We start from the raw sequence: 19,850 nt of genomic DNA, 5'->3' as shown, positions 1-19,850 counted from the left end.
ACACTTGGAGCATGATGTAGCAAAAACATGTATGTTCTCTTCTTGTGTAGAGAACATGATTAACAGCCTGTAACCCTTTTGTGTGGCCCGCAGTAGTTTGTGCAAGCATAACTATGGCATATCCGGGTGCATTTCAATAGTTTATTTATGTGAACCTATATTAAGAAAAATTCAAGAGACTATACATCCACTTGATACCATGTGGACTGACAATCTGATTACCATATAGTACACTGCAACCCTAAATTCCACCAAGCTGTAACCCAAGAAGTTTAAGGCAGCACACACATGCAACCACCATACACACCTGGACAAGCCAAGCCTTTGAGTGGCAGCCGTGGTGAGGAGCAGGTTCTGACAGACTCAAACACCTGCTATCGTGAAGCATGTACTCCATCAGTGAGCCTGGCCCTTATAGGACTGGGGCTCAATTGTTCTTTCTCCCTGCTGACAGCCAAGGTATTTTTGGGCTTCTTAAGCAAGTACAAAAACAATGGTCAATTCATGGGTGTTACTCTAGGAAAATGGCACTACTTTCCTTCAGCTCCTTTCTTTTAGAATGATCAAAAGTGGTCAATCTGAGGATTAAATCATTTTAAATAATTTGTCAGTGTTCTTTTATAGATTTTTTTTTTTTAATATTAAGTAATTAAGTATCATTTTCAATGTTAAACACAGACTATTATGGCTTCAAGAACATTTGTTGTCAAATAAACATTTAATCTCATGTACAATGTCTTTGTTTAGATGTGATCTTTTGGCATGAAATTTAAATATCAGATGCGAAGCTGAGATAGTCACCTGTGACCTACCTTTGCCAAGCCAAGAATCCAGTGCACCTGTACGCCTGTGATGTTCTGAAATCTGCCCTCAGATATCAAAAGCAGACATCAGCTCTGGTATTTTATACATTCATCATGAACATAAGCATAAACAAAAATAATTTGTTAGAATAGAGAGTCTCTCTTCTTTTTTTCCCCATTGGGGTTAGTTATCAAGTATGTGTAGACAGTAATGGCCTACACTCCCCATGTGCAAGAACAGTTTCATCAATGCAAATCTACTCTGCATGATTCCAAAGCCGAACTCAACTGTGGATGTGTTGTATAAGCAGTTTTGTATTCCTCTCTTACACTGACCTTTTATGGAGACCATGGAGAATGAGTCAGTGGAAAGATCATCCACTCCCGCCTTTACACTGTCTTAAATCCAGCAGGAGGGCTGAAATTTACCTAGTCACCTGGCACTTTGGGGCCCTTGGCCACCCCATCTGGGTCCCCAGCTCTGATCTGCCACACTGCCCACAAGCCTTAGCTTAGCGCTGAGGAATTCTCGGTCAAGTGAACGGGTGCACAGGCAAACAATGCCCTGCTTCAAGGAAGATTACGACTTCAACAGGAAAGCCTTTTGATGAGCAAGACTGTTTGAAAATGTTATCTATGCCACCATCACCCCTTGAGGTCAACAAAACCATTTCTAATCACCCATACCTTTGGCTACTTATTCACTTGTGCATGTGTGTGTGCCTGTGGGGAATCTTTCTTTCATTCTCCATGAAATGGAGAATGAGAGCAGGAGAAAAAAAGATTGGAGGAACGTACTGGGAGAGAATAGAGGGAAGACTTGTTTAACACAGAGCACGCTCAGTGGCACGTGCAATGACAAAGTGCCTTGCTCCTTATGCCAATCACCCACCTGCACCCAGATTAGGTCAGATATTCACTCCCACTGCCAAGCTGTCACTCAGACAAGCAGAGGGTGAAGAAAATGAACACACAGGATAACATCAGCTCCATAAACATGGCAGCCATATACCCAAAGGTACAAAGAGAGGAGTGAGATATTTGGCCCACAAAGGCATGTTGGTAAATGGAGCTTGTATAGAGCTGAAAAACTTTTTTTTTTTTTTTTACATATACCCTTGAAATTAAAACATTTTTGTATCATGTAGATTTTTTTTCTTTGAACATGTCAGATGTTCAAAGAAATGCTTTTCATTGCTTAGATACTTTTTTCACTTTCGCTCAAAATTAAATAAGTGGCAATTTCAAAGCAATGCCCAGCCAGTATTATAGATCTAAAGGGTGCATCAAATTGTAGAGGCTCGACTTCCTTGTACTTCAGATATTTACATCTAACTAATATGTTTACTTATTCATGCATTTCAAACACTTCCTTGAATGTAGGCAATTGATCCAGTTCCAAATGTAAGTAAATATGGAACTTGTGTGGTCCTTTTTATTTGTGAAGCTGAATGTTGTCATTCTAAAGCAATATTTGACCTAACAGTCAAATACAAAGCCTGCATTCTAACAGTAACGATCATCTGACTGAATCGTTAAGAAGATGCTCACTGCGTGAAACTCGAATAACTATCTATACCTACTTCGTTGCTCAGTGTCATGTACTGGTAAAAACGTTTACCAAGGTCCAGAGCTTTGACGTTTTTTCTTTCTCACAAACCTGAATTTATTGGCTAAGGCAATAGGCTTTATATCTAGTCCACTTTATTACATTACGGTCATCAACACACGATTATTGCGCTGTTGTAAAAATAGGTCTGCACTCGAATTACCATCATCCAAAGCACACTCGTAAAAATTCACAAGTCCTCTGTTCAAAATAATAATTTAGCCTTTGACGCCCTCTACTGTTCATCGCACCATATGCAACAACCGTTTGGAATCTTTTTAACCAATGACTTCCGATCATTTCAGCAAGAAATTGCTTAAGCGAAGCATACACACGATCCTACAATGTTCATTCACATGTGTAATATTTCACTAAGTTTCACTGGTAATAATAATACTTTTGAGTAAAAATAATTGCTATGTTGCTTCACTAAAGTTAAATCTTAGTAATGCATTATTGATCTTATTTCTTGAAGAGTTCCACATTGTGTGGTTAATCATATTTATTTATAAAATTGACCGTTATTGTTTATATTTGATCAAAACATGAACTGTTAAAGCATGTAGGCTGAATCTTCTAACACAATCTGAAAGACCATGTCTATAGTTCTACACATCCTCAGACAATAGCTAACGTCCTGACTCTTGTACGACTGTAGGTTATCAAAACAATGAAGAGAACGAGTAAACAAGCAAGAAATCATCTAACTGGGGTCTGTTTGTCAACTACAAATGACAGTTGCTGTGCTATACAAAGTGAACACCGCTAAGCAGACGCATTCACTTCCGGTGGAGAACGGTTGGTGGAAGAAAAAAAAAAATCCAGCAGCAGTAGCAGAACATAGCTGGGGAAGGAGGAGGCCAAGGCTGGAGTCGCTGCGGAGGAATGGGCAACGTTTGATCCGGAGAGGGTATTGCGCGAATTAATTGCAATGTATCTGATATTTAATTGGGTTAACTGATTGCTTTTGCTTTTGATTGAGTCTGTGTAAAAGTGTAAATGTAAATAGATGGCTAGTTTTCTTCTTAGCATTCCATGACAGTTTGGCTAGAGCTAACTAGCTAGTTGGCTAACCAGCTTACCAACTAACTAGTTAGCTAAACCATATATCGTATCCGTCTGACCTAATAATAAAGGAAATATGTTGTCAGTTTGCTAACTAACTATATCCCTTAGCCGCATTTTTCCTAAGTTGCAATAGCTGCAGTGTGTAGTCAGCAACCCTGTAAGATGGCTAACGCTAGCTAACCGCTAGCTAAGTGGGCCAGTTTTCTTTGCATAGGGTTTAACCGGTCGGTGCTCGCAACAACTTCTACGCAGTGCTGACTGCCTGACATCAACCTGATGTTAAGCATGTAACCATCATATAACCGCAATAACAAGAACTATCTAGCCATCTAGAATAGCTAGCTACCAGCTAGATATCTTAGCCATCAGGCGTAGCTAGTGTAGGTTAATCTAATTCCAGTCAGTTCTTTTTAAAAGCCTTCTTAAAGCTAGCTACGATGAAATTGTCCTGATATCGGTTATGTGAAACGAAAACAACGAGCTAAGTTGTTTCAAGGATATAAACTTGCTGATGGTTAGCCACCTAGCCAGCTAACTAGTAATCCTCGCTACTTGGCCAACTAAATTGATGTTTTAACGTGCGCCTCGTGGTTAGCTAGCTAGTTAGCTAAATAAGTTAAGTTTGGTAGAAGTTAGGTTCACTTTTTGCGAGCTCCCTCGTTTCACTCAGTTTTTTTTTTTAGCTCTTTTTAAATGCCATGTAAATTTTAGTTATACATTAGGCTTTTTTAACACCGTCTATAATGTAGAAAGTAATTATGTCGAGAATTATGGCTTTTCTCTCAGATTCTACGATAGCTGCATTTAGTCGTGGAAATAAAATTCATAAATACATTTTAAGCTACATTCTAGATATTAGATTTCATAGCAATACACGCAAACTTTGTTTTTTTTGTTGTTGCTTTGATCTAGACCTGAGGAGGAAATAAACCTGTCTTTTTTTTTTTCTGCTTACAAATTGTAAAATGGTGTGTCGGGTACAGTGGCGTTGGGTGATAAAAGGTCATCAAAGGAAATCTCTTTAAAGGTTTTTACGTTCGCGTTTTTAATAAATTAAGCATATCGTCAAAATGACTAATTTTTCTGGTTTAAAAAAATCAACAGTCTACTTGTCTAAATACAACAATTTATTTGAATAAAGCAATTATGTATAAGGCAGAACTAAGTGTGATCTGCCTGAATTGGCCTTTGCAATGCCTAATTTACATAATAGGTGCTTATTTATAGGTATTCTAAACATAATTGGTTTTTTTTGTTTATTTTTTTCAAGTGCTCCTTTTAAATGTGACTGATAGGTAGTGCCTTATGGTGGTGTTAGGGATATGCACCCAGACTATGACCAGTTTCTCTGCAGGGCTTGCCAGAACAGATGTAGCCAAGTCAGTTAAGTTCTGTGCATGAGTAGGTCTTACTGCTCTGCACTGGTATACCTTGGAGGGGTATCATTCAGCCGAATGTGTTATGCCTGTCTGCAAATTTTCAGTGGTGGCCACCGTACCGGCAACATCTGTGGTGATACATTGAGCTGAAATGTAAAACCTTTTGGTTTTCTAGTAGTTTTAACCTGTCCTGTAGGCTTCTTTCCCTAAAAGATATCAAGGTTTTGTCTGTTCATATTGACTTTGTAACTCTTTGGACTGGTGAATTTCTGCATAGCCTGAAGGTCAGGCTCCTGGAAAAAAAAAAAAAAAAACTATAAATGAAATTCCAGATCTTTGATTTCAACTCACTGGGATTAGGATACTTGTATCTTGGCTGTCTTTGATCCAGGACAACAGGAAAAGAATTGGTGGCTTTGACCTGTGGACACAGCACAAAAGAGAGCAAAACTGTGATATTTTTATCCCCCTGATTATGCCTGTTAGGTATGCAAAGCCTGATTTCCCCAGCCAATCTTGTTATGGCTATTCTTAATTGTCCTTTAAAAATCATGCTGCAGTTTCCTTTGCTCTAAAGCAGTGTTACTTTTTCTTGTCATCAGAATAACAGGGCTTTGTGCATGTCTGCTAATGGTGTCCACAGAATAAGCAGAGTAGTTTAAGAAATGCTAAATGGGTATTGATGGGGTGTCTATTTGATTTGATTTACATGTGATGGACATATTAGTTTGTTGTTATATATAAATTGAATAATGTAATTGATTTATGTTTGCCAAAGAGTATATATTCATTTATCATGTCACTTTACCTGGTTTATCCACATCATATTTGCCTGTGGCAATGTTTTTAAAACAAACAAACAAACAAAAAAAACTGACAGCCCTGCAGATTGATTTCCTTTTTTTCTTTTGTCTTTATGGTCCATCAAAGTACCTGCATGTTAAGATCATGACATGATCCTTTAACAGTGCTTCAGTTGCTCATACAACTGTAATTCTTTGGTCTTTAATCCTGAGGGTTAAAATATTCCCGTAACCTCTTATAAGAAGTTATGAAGCTACATTTATTATTTCCAAAGATTGCTTGAGCTGTCTGACATGCAATAGGTAGGCTTGATGTATTATTTACCTGTTAGTAGACTTCCAACAATATACCCATTTCATGTTATAGTTTTTGTAAGCACAAGCACATAAGCAGTCCCATTTATCTGAAAGCCCACTTAGTGCTAGAATGACCTAATTCCCAGAGTGTGTGTGTGTGTGTGTGTGTGTGTAAAGAATACCAGATATTGGAATGCAGGAGATGCAGTTTGTGACGATGCAAAACTACTGTTTCCATTGTCCAGAAGCACCTGTTTGAACCAATCAGAGATGAACAAAATTAAATTCAAATTGAATTAGATGCAAGAGCAGTGAGTATACTGTGCAGAACCTCAGGACCAGATTTACAGAATCTGTAGAGCATTCAAGTTTAAGATACCTGTTCTAGCAGATATTGGCTAATATTTGTGATGAAAATGTGCACAATGTTTCTGATAAGGGTCTTGAATATACATCACTGGCCCTCTTGTCAGGACCACTATACTAATAAATGGTAGGACCTCAATGTGCATCAGTTTGTCATGACTCGATTTTCATAAGTCAAACATTCCTTTGAGATTTCATCCCTGACCTGACTGCGTCACGTTAATGCTGCGGATTTGTTAGCTGCACATCGATGCTACAGCTGTACCATGTCCCAAAGGTTGTTGGTTGGATTCAGATCCGGTGACTGGAGGAGCCACTGAAGGACACTGATCTCATTGGCATGTTCATAGGGCCAATTTGAGAGGACTTTGTGCTTTGTGAGTCAGTACATTATCATACTGGAAATAGCCTTTATAAAATTGGCAGATTGTGGCTGTAAAGGGAAGCGCATGGTCAGCAACAATACTCTGACAGGCTGTGGCATTCCAGCAATGCTTGATGCTTGGAATATGTGTTGCTTGATGCTTGGAATATGTGTGACAAAAAAAACACCATTTCACCACCTATGCCAGCCTAAACTGTTGACTCTAGGCAGGTTGGGTCTATGGATACATGCTGTTTGGGCTGAATTCTGATGCTACCATATGTACCATATGGATTTGAGTTTTGTTTCTCTGTGCATGTGGTCACTGTAGCTTCAGATTTCTGTTCATGACTGACAGGAGTGGAACTTGATGTGCTCTTCTGCAGTTACAACCTCCTAGCTGCCTGGTTCAAGGTTTGGCATATTGTTGATTCTGAGATGCTTTTCCGCTTGCCACAGCTGTAAAGAGTGTTTACCTTAGCCGTTCTATAATATTCACTTAGTCTTGCCATTCTTCTCTGATCTCTATCAACAAGACATTTTTGCCTGCAGAACTGTTATTTGCCCTTTTTTTGCACCATTCTGTGTAAACTCTAGATACTTTTCTGCATGAATATCCAAGATCGGCAGTTTCTGTTACGTACCAACAACCATGCCTGGGTTAAAATCACTCAGATCATATTTTTCTGTGTTCTGATGTTAATTTGAACATAAACTAAAGCTTTTGACACATCTGCCTGATTTTCTGCATTCAGCTGCTGCCATATTATTAGCTGATTTGATCATTCTATTAATGAGCCAGTGTACATGTAATGCTAATAAAGCGCACAGTGGTAGTATATGGACAGTTCTGCATCTGAGTCTGAAAATGTTGATATAGTCCAAGTTCACGCTAGTGCCAGAGTTAACACTATATGCATCTTGCTAGTCATATGATATGGTGATATTGCCATGATTCTGGAAGGAAATTATGAATATAGTTGTACGTTAGTGTTATAAAATTTGCAAAGCTGTGTCCGATTCCACTGTTCCTTTGTGGTTCCATTCTTAAATGTTATTAAGCTCATTTCATATGCCACAAATTATTGAGTAAAAAGTAAAAGCTACAATACTGTTTATTGGCAAACAAGTCACTAGCTAAGGATTTCTGTAATGTGGATTTGTACCCATTAATGTTTGCCACAACAGTCCCTAATGCACTTTCTAGCTATGTATGAAACTATTCATTTAGCACACATTTCTGCATCTCTGGATTAGGAGAGAATGAGATTTGTGGGCATTGTAGTGGGTGCCATAAAAAAGACCACTTTTCAGTAGTCAAGGCAAAGTTTATTTATATATTGCTTTTTACAAAACGCATTGTCACAAAGCAGTTTTACAAATGTTTGGGTCCTGATTCCTAATGAGCAAGACAGTGGTGACCGTGGCGAGGAAAAGCTTGTAGGCAGAATTAAGAAGAAACCTTGAGAGGACCAAGACTCGAGGGAACTTTTTGCTTTGTAGTTATTATCATTATTTATAGTCATTGATGCCATTTCTCACATTGATGCCTCGTTTGATACGCCATGATTTAATTTCAACCATGCTGTATCCTAAGGTATAGATGGCTGGGTGCATAACATGAGAGGGGGAAAACGCTTCCGAGGCACCATGTGACTTGCGAGCTCCATATAGATCAAAAAAGTATCTTGGGCTCTTGGATCTAAAAGAATGGCAGTACATTTAAGCAACTGTTACAACATGCCAACTATAATATCCTTTTGTCCTAATATAACTTGCATTACCATACTGCCACCCTTTAAAATATTGTATTTTGGCATTAATATATATCTGAGTTATTGTTATTGAAACATTTGTAATGCATGCTGTGGTGAGGAAGGTTTTTAATGTGTAATGTATAGGTTTGACCCAGTGTTTGAACCTAATGTACTATTTGCTTAAAGACAAAATCCAGAGCCTAAACTTGTGTCTACAGTTCTCTGGATCTTAGCCAAGAACATTTGCATGTTGTGTCCACTGGATCAACTCTGCATATATTCTCTGGCAGCTTGTCAAATCTAGGTTCAGCTCAGTGCACATGGCTTGGGCCTGCAGTAGCCTGCAGTACACTTCCCTCTCCCTGTAAGGATCATCTTACAGCCTACATAATGATGGCAACAAATAAAATACAAAATAAATGTTCCCTTCTTGGTCATTCATTTAACTTTTCTTTCATTTTTTGTTTAATTTGCCTGTAGCCCTGGCAATTGGGAGAAAAAAATGCTCAAAGATTTGCTGACTGAGACTCTGTAAGTAATCGTGCTGAATCACCAGGGAGCTAGGATAGAATTAGATACGAGTGAAAACCTAGCAGAGAATTTAGTAATCTTCCTCTATTTTGTATCTGGCTTGAACGTGATACTTCTTAATTCCTTAATGCAGATTTGTGAGAATTTTCATAGCTACTTAAATTTGTGATGATCCCCTTTAATCTATTAAACTTCCATAGTGCTGAGCCAAGATCTTGAAAGATTGTTGGCATATGTGGAGGTCCAAATCACTACAGTGATCATAGCTGTTCACGACTCACTACTAGCAGAAAAGAATGACAGTTATACTAGGTTAAAAAGTGCACAAACGTTTCAACACTAGCTACAGTTCTGTCATCTGTCCTACTTTGAAATTGGCCAGCTGCTGTGTTTTATTATAGATCACTCAAGCCTTCCTATATATTTAATTTAAACCATTGAATTAATTAACCATGAAAAGAATAAGACAGGGCTGCATGAAATTTTGGTCATTGACTAATCTAAAAGTCTGCAGTATCACCATCACGTCAAATGATCTCACTTGATATTCATTTACCCTCCCTGGTGTGTTTTTTAAATTTAGTTTTTGGTTTCAATTTGTTTTGTCATGCATTTTCCTTCTACAACTTCTGTTCAACATTAGTCTGTTTCTGTATATCATAGGTATAATGTCAGCACTATGGTAGTCTAGATCCTGATGACAAATGTATTATAGCAGTGCTACAAATGGAAAGTATTTTCCATAAAACATTTTTTTGTTTCCATAAAAACACATTCATCACAATGTTATTAAAACAAATAAAAAATAATAAAATTAGTTGCAGAATGACTAGGGATATTCTACTATTATATTTTAGATATGCACCTGAAACTAGTTTTGTCAACATTTGAGGTTTTTCTACATGGTTGACTTAACAGTATCAAATAAAATAAAGTTTAAAGTCGTTGTGTAAAGAGCACCCCATCCTAAAATATTCTCATGAAGACTGTTTATCCTTTCAGTCAACAGATAGACAGGTAGACAATTAACAAGAGTATATGATGGGCAAGTGTGACAGTTACTGCAGATGCGGGACATTATTAGTTGAAAAAAATCAATGTGGACAAAAGGAAATATGGGGGGGGGGTTGTACTGTGCATATCCATTCATCAAAAAGCTGTTCGACATATTCACTCAGGCTCATGAGGGTACAAATTAGACTGCAATCAACTCATTAGAACTTTTTGGCAAGCCAGTCTTGGCAATTGCAAAGAACAGTGTCATGAGAGGTTCAGAAAGTCACCATGCAGGAAAAACAATTGGACATATTCCAAAGCATAATAAAATACCAGTAAAATGTTTTAAGACACAGTCTCCAAGGGAGCCTTGCAGGGAGTCGAGCAAACCTGTCAACGTTTCACCTCTTTGTAGAGTTTGGAAAACAGATGACCCCTGTCCACTTCAGGGCACTGTCAGTAGGAACGTGCAAGAGCTTCACTGGTAACACATCATCATAGTGTTAAAGAAACCACCATATGCCATAGATGTTGAGGCATGTAGTGATCCAAACTCTGGGGAAATTCCAGTGTAAAGTGGTTATCCTTGTTTTAAATTTTGGAGTGGCAACAAACCATGACTCATACACTAATGCAACTTGCAAGTGCAACAGGTTTAGCAAGACGAGCACAAATATGAGGGTTGGCGCATATATCTTTCTGGATTAGTCGGGTCTTCATGACTAGTGGCAGAGAGATTGCTGCATTCTGGGTTCAATTCTGGTTTTACTACAAGAGAAAATATTAAACATGCTGGTTGTATATTTATTGTTCAATATTTACACTGTTTTATGGAGCAACAGTTTAAAATGCTTTTTGTACTCAGAACTTGTACTAATATCTGTTGCATTTTGCCTCTGTTTCTTATTGTACCTTTAACTGCATAAAACATTTAATGTGACCTCCAAAAAAACATGTTAAGGAAGTAAGCATGTAGTGGTTAAATAATAGTTAAATATATTTAAAAAGAAGTAAATGAAGTAGCAAAATGTGAGTTTCTTTAAGAATAGGTTATGTGGCTAAAACCTAAAGTGCGTATTCATATTTTGCCTATACTGTCAAAGAGCTGAACTTCTGAAGCCATAGTTTATTTCCTTAAGTAGTTCTATTTGCCAGGTAAAGCGTAGTGCTGCTGACAAACTGTCATGAAATGTGGTCAGACAGTTTAAGTAAGAGGAATAAAACTGACACTAATGTACTGAAACCACTTGTTTTGATAGTAAGACTGTTTTGGCTAGAAGGTTTTGCAAAGGATTTACAGCTAGTCTTGTGTTATGATTGGCAGTGTTTCCCATTTGTGTTTGCTGCTTCTCTTGCCACATAATTTAAAATGTTTACCCCACCCTTCACATACATTATGGTTCCCCATTAGGTTTTCTGCAAGCCGGGAGAGACGTCAATGAGTCATGGAGGACAGCGGTGGCTACATAGAGTTCGACGTACCTGAGTTCAGCAACACTGTCCTGAAGCAGCTTAATGAGCTGCGCCTCCAGGGTAAGCTCTGTGACATCATCGTGCACATCCAGGGCCAGCCGTTCCGGGCACACAAGGCCGTCCTGGCTGCCAGCTCACCCTACTTCCGTGACCACTCAGCCCTGGGCACCATGAGTGGCCTCTCCCTCTCCGTGATCAAGAGCCCCGAGGTTTTTGAGCAGCTGCTGGCTTTCTGCTACACTGGCCACATGGAGCTCCGCCTGCGCGATGTAGTCAGCTTCCTCACCGCTGCCAGCTTCCTGCAGATGCAGGCTGTTATCGACAAGTGCACTCAGATCCTGGAGGGCATCCACTCCAAGATCAGCCTCCCCACTCCCAGTGGGATGGATGGTGAAGACGAAGAGCGTGCTGCGGCTGCCTCCCAGGCCGGACGCAACGGCCTGAAGGAAGTGGGTGTTTTTGTAAACCCCATGCAGATTTCCCCAACATATTACCAGCGAAAGAGCCTCAGTGGAGAGGCGAGGGGCTCAGGCAGGACGCCGGCACTGTTTTCTGAGGAGGGGCAGTCAGACCGCGGGAGCAGCGATGGAGTGTCTGAGCAGGAGGCATCCATGGAGGCCGAGACCGAGCAGGTGGACCTGATCGGGAAGGATGGCCAAGTGACTGATGTCCACATCAAACTGGAGAAAACGGACCGCCCCACCTACTCGGATAGCTCGTCGGCAGGTGACGACGGCTACCACACGGAGCGGGTGGACGGAGAGCAGGTGCTGGCTGTGAGCGTTGGCGCGTATGGGCCGGTGCTGCCCCCTGCTGGCTACACCTACTCAGCGCTGCCCTCATCCTGTTTTGTCAGCATCAGTCCATCTAGCCCCTCTCGCTCCATCCTCAGTGGGTACCGAGGTGGCCGGGCCAGGCTCAAGCGACCGGTCCCGGTGCCGGCTGAGGTACTCACTCAGCTCAAGCCAGGCACGGATGATGGCGAGGGGGCGCCAGCGGCAACTAGCGTCTTTGAGAACGATATGAGGGAGCGCAGCCTGCGGGGCCACTGGTACCCCTCCAACGAGCGCCTCATCTGCATCTACTGCGGCAAGTCCTTCAACCAGAAGGGAAGCCTAGACCGACACATGCGCCTGCACATGGGTATCACGCCGTTCGTCTGCAAGTACTGTGGCAAGAAGTACACCCGCAAAGATCAACTGGAGTACCACATCCGTGGACACACCGACAACAAACCCTTCCACTGCCAGATCTGCGGCAAGTGTTTCCCCTTCCAGGGAACCCTCAATCAGCACTTGCGAAAGAAGCACACGGTCTCAGGTGCTGAAGCCACCAACACCGCGGACTTGCAGGGGGATGCTGCCGATGGCCAGCGGGGGGCACTAGCAGATGTCTCAGAAGGAGCCTACAAAGCTCCATATGCAAGTGATGAGCCAGCGAAAGAATTTGGCAAAGAAAGTGCCAAGAGCAGTCCCCAGGAAGCCCCTGCATCCAGATGTGATTATTAAGATCCTTTTTTTGTTGATGGGTGGGTTGTTCAGCGACAAGGAAGCTTTACGGTTGCTATTTTTGCGATTACGTGATTTTAAAAGAAGCAGTGGATGATGAACCTGCCGTGTGCATTTTTTACTTGTCTGTTTTTGTGAGTCATCTGTTTGTGTAACATGGGACACGAGAAGAATTTTTTTCAAAGGGAAAGAATTGGGTAGGAGGTCTCAATAATCAAGGCCTTCAAGATTTTTTTTTTCCTTTCTTTTTTTTATTGGGTATATATATATATATTTCCATGTTTTTAAACATAGAGTAATATAGGCATGTTGCAATAATGAATAATGTGAAAGCTCAGATAAGATGTTTGTCATATGCTTTTACCTGACCTGTGTTTGCACACGTGGCCGAAAGTAGGGCCATAATTCACCCGGATTGGTTTGATCTGCCAGTGCAAAAGCTTTGTGTGACACATCCATTCAATACCTCATCATACAACGTAACACTCATAACAGACAGTATTTTAAGCTTATCCTCAACTTTAACCGGGTTCTACCTCATAGTCAAGAACCTGAAAGGAAGTAAGAAGCCTCTCTTAAGCATATTTGTCATAGCATTTAAATATTTCACATAGCAGACTCCTGGCACAAATCATCACTACACAAAGCCTTGGTACTACCGTACAATTTTCCTTAAAGATTGTAATAAATTTGGATGGGGTTTTTTTTGTGGGGGGTGTGTAGAGAGATTGTGTATGTTTTTGAAAAAGGTGCTTAAAACGGTGGTAAGATTAGGGAGTTACTTGCCTGTTAAATGCAATCAGGTGCATTGAAAATAGGGTGTTCATCACAGAATAGCATGATATATAGCCTAACTTTGCTTCTTTTTATCAGCTTGGACTAAGTTTTATATTTAGAGGCTATTGCTGTGAGGGGAAAGTAAATATCAGCTTTTGTTCTATATCTTCAGAGAAGTTTAATGGAAGTAATTTAGTATACTATTTTATTATAAATTTTAGGGTTGCTTATTTTGATTCTTATTGTCTTTGCCATCTACATTTGTTGTTCTTTTAATACATAATGTTCGTTTTTCCAAGCACAGATTATTATTTGTGCTATACCAGATTCTTCACTGTACAAGTATAATCTGAAACTTAAGAAACCTGCTTCTCAACTTTAAACAAGTGTAGAAAGTCTCAAAACAGTGTATGATTGTATCAGACATGTAATATTACTTGGATCAGGATTGCAGCAAAATCAGACTTTTTTTTTTTTAGATGCATTTGTTTCTGAAATATTGTCATGCAATATTTTTGCATGTTTTTTCTTGCTAAAGGTTTGTGAATACCTCTTCACAAATGTAACTTTGAATAGAGATTCTGCTTTGTTTGGAACAGAGCTGCAGTTGACCACTTTTCACCGTGAATGGATTTGTGTGTAGCTTTGATGAATCAAATTTAAGGTTGTTCTTTGAAGCCCTTGGACACTTTAACCTGTGAGGTCTGATGGAAAAAAGAGAATATAAGTCATCGTCAAAACGTTGTGGTTTAGGTGTAACTACAACTTTGCAAAATTTCTGTTGTGCATATAGACAGTTCTTGGGAGTAAAATCTTTTGTTGCCTTTAAAAGTTCTAAAAGTTTAGATTTTTAGTGTTAAAGCATAAACCTCTCTCCTTGTGAAGAAACTGTTTTCTGAGACTGCTGGCTTGGAAATTGTGCGTCTAAGTGCGTATACTTTGGGCACCACTGGTATGAAGAAGACTTCTGCCATGTTTTTGCTGTGTTGGAAGCAAGCCAACGTGGATTTTGAATTTTCTTCTTTACAACATGGAGAAATTTGTCGTACCAAACAGTAGTATAGGCTTTGGTGTTTAAAATTGCATATACATTTAAGAGAGATGATGATAGGTTTCTTATGTGTTTGGGTGCTTACATAAGGGGTTGCCATGGTTCAAAGTTGACAGTCATACAGAGCTTAAAAGGACCCGATAAACTGGTGTTGAAAATGTAATTGTACTTTTTAAAATATTGCCGCCAGAGCAAAATCATTCACAATACAATTTTCTTTAGATATTTTGTTCTGAGACTGAATAGTATCATGATAAGTTAAATAATTTCTTAAACTGATTGATTGCTAAAAAGCATAACACAACCACTGAGTTGGCAAAAAACAAAATCAGGCTGTTTTTGTTTAAGTTGGGCTAAAGTGTTTCTCTTGTGTAAACAAAGGCTGTATGCACAGAGGAGAAAACGGCAATAGTTAGCCAATGTTTAGCCTAGTGCTATCAATTTATTTATGTGTGTGATCATTTGTAACTTTTGGAAAACTATAAATTTGAAATCCTTATTAATGCGAATCAGAATTCTATGTAAGAGACACTAGTCAGGAATGTGGATTTTCTTTGTGTCAATAGCCATATTTTAGAAAAAATAATTATAAAATATCTGTACTTTTAAAGGCATCAAAAGTTGATCTCTCTGTGGAAGGTCTATGGAACACCATTGCCAAACATAAATCTCATATATATTATTCCCCCCCCCCAGTGTGATTATGGTGTTTACTATAATCTGCATGGCCTCCCGTGATAGGTGAGTGCTAATTTAGATTGTTTGTTTGTTTTCTAACAAATACGTGTGTGGACATTAACAGGAGGGTCCTAACACCGTCTTGTTCCTCATATTACAGGTCCACTAAAAAGGTTGTGATATGCACAAGTGATCTGTGGCTTTTTTGTCTGATTTGTTTTGAAATGACTAATTAATATTGCTCTCAATTTTTGGTCCTCCAAATTTCGCTGCCATATTCTTTCATATAAAATGAAATCTGTATGGCTTCATTCTCCAACAGACTGAAAGACGCTTGTCTAGTACAACACAAAATGCCTGCTCACAACATGCCACTTGATATTTGTCTTCATTTCTATACAAAAATACCTGTGTTTTGCAATTTTGGAGTATTTATCTGGCAACGTATAGCACTTATTCTGGAGTGATGGGTGGTGATTATCCCTTATGTAAAGTATGGTAGAAGTTCCTCTACAGCATTCCTTATAATGCGGCATTTTATATACATTTTTCTTTTGTTTATGCAAGAATATTTAGTTTACCTTACAACCTATTTTTTCTGATGTTGCTTGAGATCCAATGTTACTTTATAAATTCTTGTCATTTTAAAATTCTTTGATTGAAACCCTTCTGTTACACAAAGGTTGGTGTTTCAAAATGAGCTTCTGCACTGAACAAAAATTACAGCCTTTCACAGATGATTCATTCTCGATGGGATTCTGCTCTTCCTCTATTGAAAATGTTTCCAAAACATTATTTTTTAATTATAATGCTTTTATTGTTGCTACATTTATTTTGTCTTTGAGCTTTGACCATGCATGTGGCATTATTGAACATGGAGCCAAGTCATCTGAAGTAGTGTCATTTATATGATCCCCGCAGGACTGTTTTCTTCGAAAATAAAGATTACTGATAATGAGGGCCAAAACTGCAGATACATAAACCAAGATGTGTCTGTAATCAGATTAATCCTAAGAGGGGGCTTTAAACATTCTTCTGGTAAAAATAAAACGGCATTTATTAGCCCCCTCTGGATACTTTAATGCAATTTTGGCCGCTTACCAAAGAGCAAACCAAAAAAAATGTGTAATGTTGGTTATATATGCAGCACAGTCAAGTAAAGAGAACAACCCAGAAGCCTGAGAACAATCTGTGGGAGTATGTGGAAACTGTTTTCTGCCTCATTGCCCAAACTCCCACAGCTTTTACAAAGGTTCTCATATGGTCATGAGGAAATCTTACCAAGATATTTGATTTTGAATGGAAGCCCCCTCCCCCCTTCATGGAGCAAGTTAATGTTCTTTAATTGTGCCCCAGCTGTGCTGTGTAGTAAAGGTAAACATGACTTAAGCCATAAAAGTGTTGCAAAGTAGTAGTGAAAAGACTGAATGTTTTGGTTTCTGTGGAGAAAAAATGGAATGGTTCGGGAAATGATCTATGTTATGGTTAAATCTGTGCCTTGCCACCAGAAATGTTGACTTCCCTGACACATCCCTTTTCAAAATTATCTTTATAGGACATAGTGTCTATTTGTGCATGTATCAGTTCATTCTTGCCATATGTATAAGATTTATCTAATGATTACATGCTTATTAATCTATGTTGTTGTTTTTGTTTGTTTGTTTTTTTGCTTTGATGTTTAACATCTGTAATCATCCTTTGAGGTTTTATGGAGTTAAGAAGCTAAATGCTGTAGCATAGGAAATGTAATATGCAGTTCTGACTGGAAGAAATTGTAGCACGTCACAAGGAAATGGGACAATCAGACAGCTTCAGACACTGGAAGCTACCTCTTCAAATAAATCAGTGAATTATAGCTTGAGCTATTAATTTATCTTTTGATAAGATCTCGCTAGATTTATTATTTTAACTGTGCCAGCCACTCTGTAGTTTATTATTAAAAGTGCATGCTAGACCACTTAGATGTAAGATGTATTGCATGGTGGTCATCACATATATGATGAAATACTGAAATGCAGATTTTCTTTTTCTTGTTTTAACTTCAAAATATTTTTTTAAACATTTTATTATGTTTGTCTGGCATGCACTTAAGATTTTTCTTTTTTAAATATAGTAAAAACATTATATTCCAAATAGAGGGGGTTTGCTTATATCTTACTCCTCTTTAATGGGACTCAAATATAAGGCCTCAAATAATTCATTTCTAGGGAGGTTTAACCCTTTGTAATGGTGCTTTTAGCCTGGTCAGGTGTATTTATTGATGATTTTATATACAAAATATACATATAGGTTATAGGGGCGATAAGGTTTATTACACAGTTGTGAGTGGTTTTAAGAATTGTTATACTCAACCAACAAACTTACCTTGACATTACTGATAGATGTTCACTCTTTTGCTTGAATCTTCACAGAAATGTTCAGTGTGGGCCGTGTACAGTAATCAAAAAGAAGTGTTTACAGGGAGGACTGTGGGACTACTTTTTGAATCTGCAGCTTGTTCTTTTATTAAAGCTGAATTTCTTCAGGTAGTTTATGAACACTGATATTAGTTATAAAGAAAAGAAAATCTTGAAGTCTTCCATTGCTTCTCTGCTTCCAACATGTCTCCACTGTGTAATATGCAAAAAGCAATAACCTTTTTAAGAGCAGTTTGTTACGCTGCCTCTTAGATTACAGAAATTTCATGTCTCAAGATGTGGTCATAGGATGCCAGGAAGTCAACACAAGATGGTGGGGGAGGGGGGGGGGGTATTAGAACAAGTTGCATAAGGTGCTTCTGTTGTGGTCACCACCATAGTCCAAAGCCCTGAAGAGTTAAGGCTATGAGTATTTCAGAGCTTTGTGCATGTGTGGAGCTGCTCATTTTGTTTGTGCATTTACTCCATCCATCTGCCGCCTCTGCATCCGGTTAAACATTGCACCTTTGAGCTATGTCAAATATGAAAGGTATCTTGGGAGGGATACTTTGCTTACTTTGAGAGCCACAAAGATCTCCATCACTTCCTCGTGTACTGGGACTGCAGGTCAAATTGGACAATCAGAGACTGAATGGACCATACTACAATAAGTATGATTTTGGTGGATTTCTGATGTGCAGCAATCTCAAACTCTGTTAGCTTCAAATTCTCATGTGTTCGATTATATGGCAAAAAAAAAAATAATGGTAGAACTCAGGGCTTAGTATTCAGAAATGGCCACTTTGGATATACAGTGTGTGTTGTATGTTCAAATCAACCTAATTGTGCACTTTTACTTCAGGTTCACCCCCCCCCCCCCCCCCCCCAAAAAAAAAAAAAAAAACAACAAAAAAAAACAAAACAGTCTGCCTCATGGGTGAATTCAGTAAGTACACCCACCCGTTTTCCGTTCTTGCTTTTTCATATGTATGGGACGAGTACAGAGCTTCAGCACTGGGGAATACTGGAGATCTTTTAGCTTTTGACATGGAAGTTTCTCTACCTAACACCCTGTAGTCCACTAACAACCTCACAACCCTACTGTGAACCTCAGAACTCCTGTTCTACTGTTTTATACAACTATGAAGTACATGAAGCTAGCTGGTGCCGATGCTGTAACAATTAACTCACAATTTATGAATTTTATTTTATAGCATGAAAAGATTATATTTATTCAAATGATATATTTTGCTCATAATCATTGTGCTGCTTCTTTATTTTTGTTTCAAAGAGCTTGTAAATTGCCTTTTTATGATGGAGAAATGTCAATAGATACAAAAAATGCATTTGTAAAATAAAAATGCTGCTTTGGCAATTGTGTCTTCTCTGGAAACATATATAATCAAAAATGGACAGTCATCATCATTATATCCTCAGATTCTAATAGAATAAATGTATTCCTATTTGGGGGAATAAAATCTAATAGGAGCAAACTGCTTAGCTTGTATGTTATTCTCTGGCACTTGTGAATTTCACGTTCTATGCAGCAATGGCAGAATTCCCTCGCCTGGTGCCGCTATATTCATTTAATTTGAATAGGTTTATTTGTGGAGGTGCTGTATGGATCTTAAGAGTATAGCCTAGGTTAAAGTTTGTAACGTTAAATGTTAGAATGTAGCCCTGTATTTAATTTTTAATGACACGTCCTACAACTTAATAGCTAAAATTGAATTCTGATCGCATCCCCCCCGATGTTTTGTATGAACGGGCCTAAATTCATAAACGAGACGTTGAATAGTCGATTACTGTTAAATTGTCTTTGCTTGCTTGCATTTTAATTCTAACGACTTTTTTTTTTGTCAGAAAAATACCATCCTGGGCTTAATAGGCTACACTTATTACCTAGCGAACAAAAACACAGCAGTTACACTTACACTATTAATAGGGTTTGTAAGATGCACTGTTTGTAATTGAATGTGGTGGTAAGATTCAGT

At 38.7% G+C, this 19,850-nt stretch overlaps 1 protein-coding gene across 1 annotated transcript; it reads left to right on the top strand.

Moving 5' to 3' along the window:
- The first annotated feature begins 3,195 nt into the window (after positions 1-3,195).
- zbtb34 (zinc finger and BTB domain containing 34) lies at positions 3,196-19,231 on the top strand. The gene is made up of 2 exons (XM_035536281.2): positions 3,196-3,322; positions 11,385-19,231. Exon 2 carries the CDS (start codon positions 11,419-11,421, stop codon positions 12,952-12,954), a length of 1,536 nt encoding a protein of 511 aa, XP_035392174.1. The 5' UTR covers positions 3,196-3,322; positions 11,385-11,418; the 3' UTR covers positions 12,955-19,231.
- Positions 19,232-19,850: the final 619 nt, after the last annotated feature.

The sequence above is a fragment of the Electrophorus electricus genome, chromosome 20, assembly GCF_041902795.1.
Source record: "Electrophorus electricus isolate QZ-2024a chromosome 20, ASM4190279v1, whole genome shotgun sequence".
Classification (NCBI taxonomy): Eukaryota; Metazoa; Chordata; class Actinopteri; order Gymnotiformes; family Gymnotidae; genus Electrophorus; species Electrophorus electricus.
Note: the sequence above shows the minus strand (reverse complement) of the source record. Positions and strands in the feature narration are given on the sequence as shown.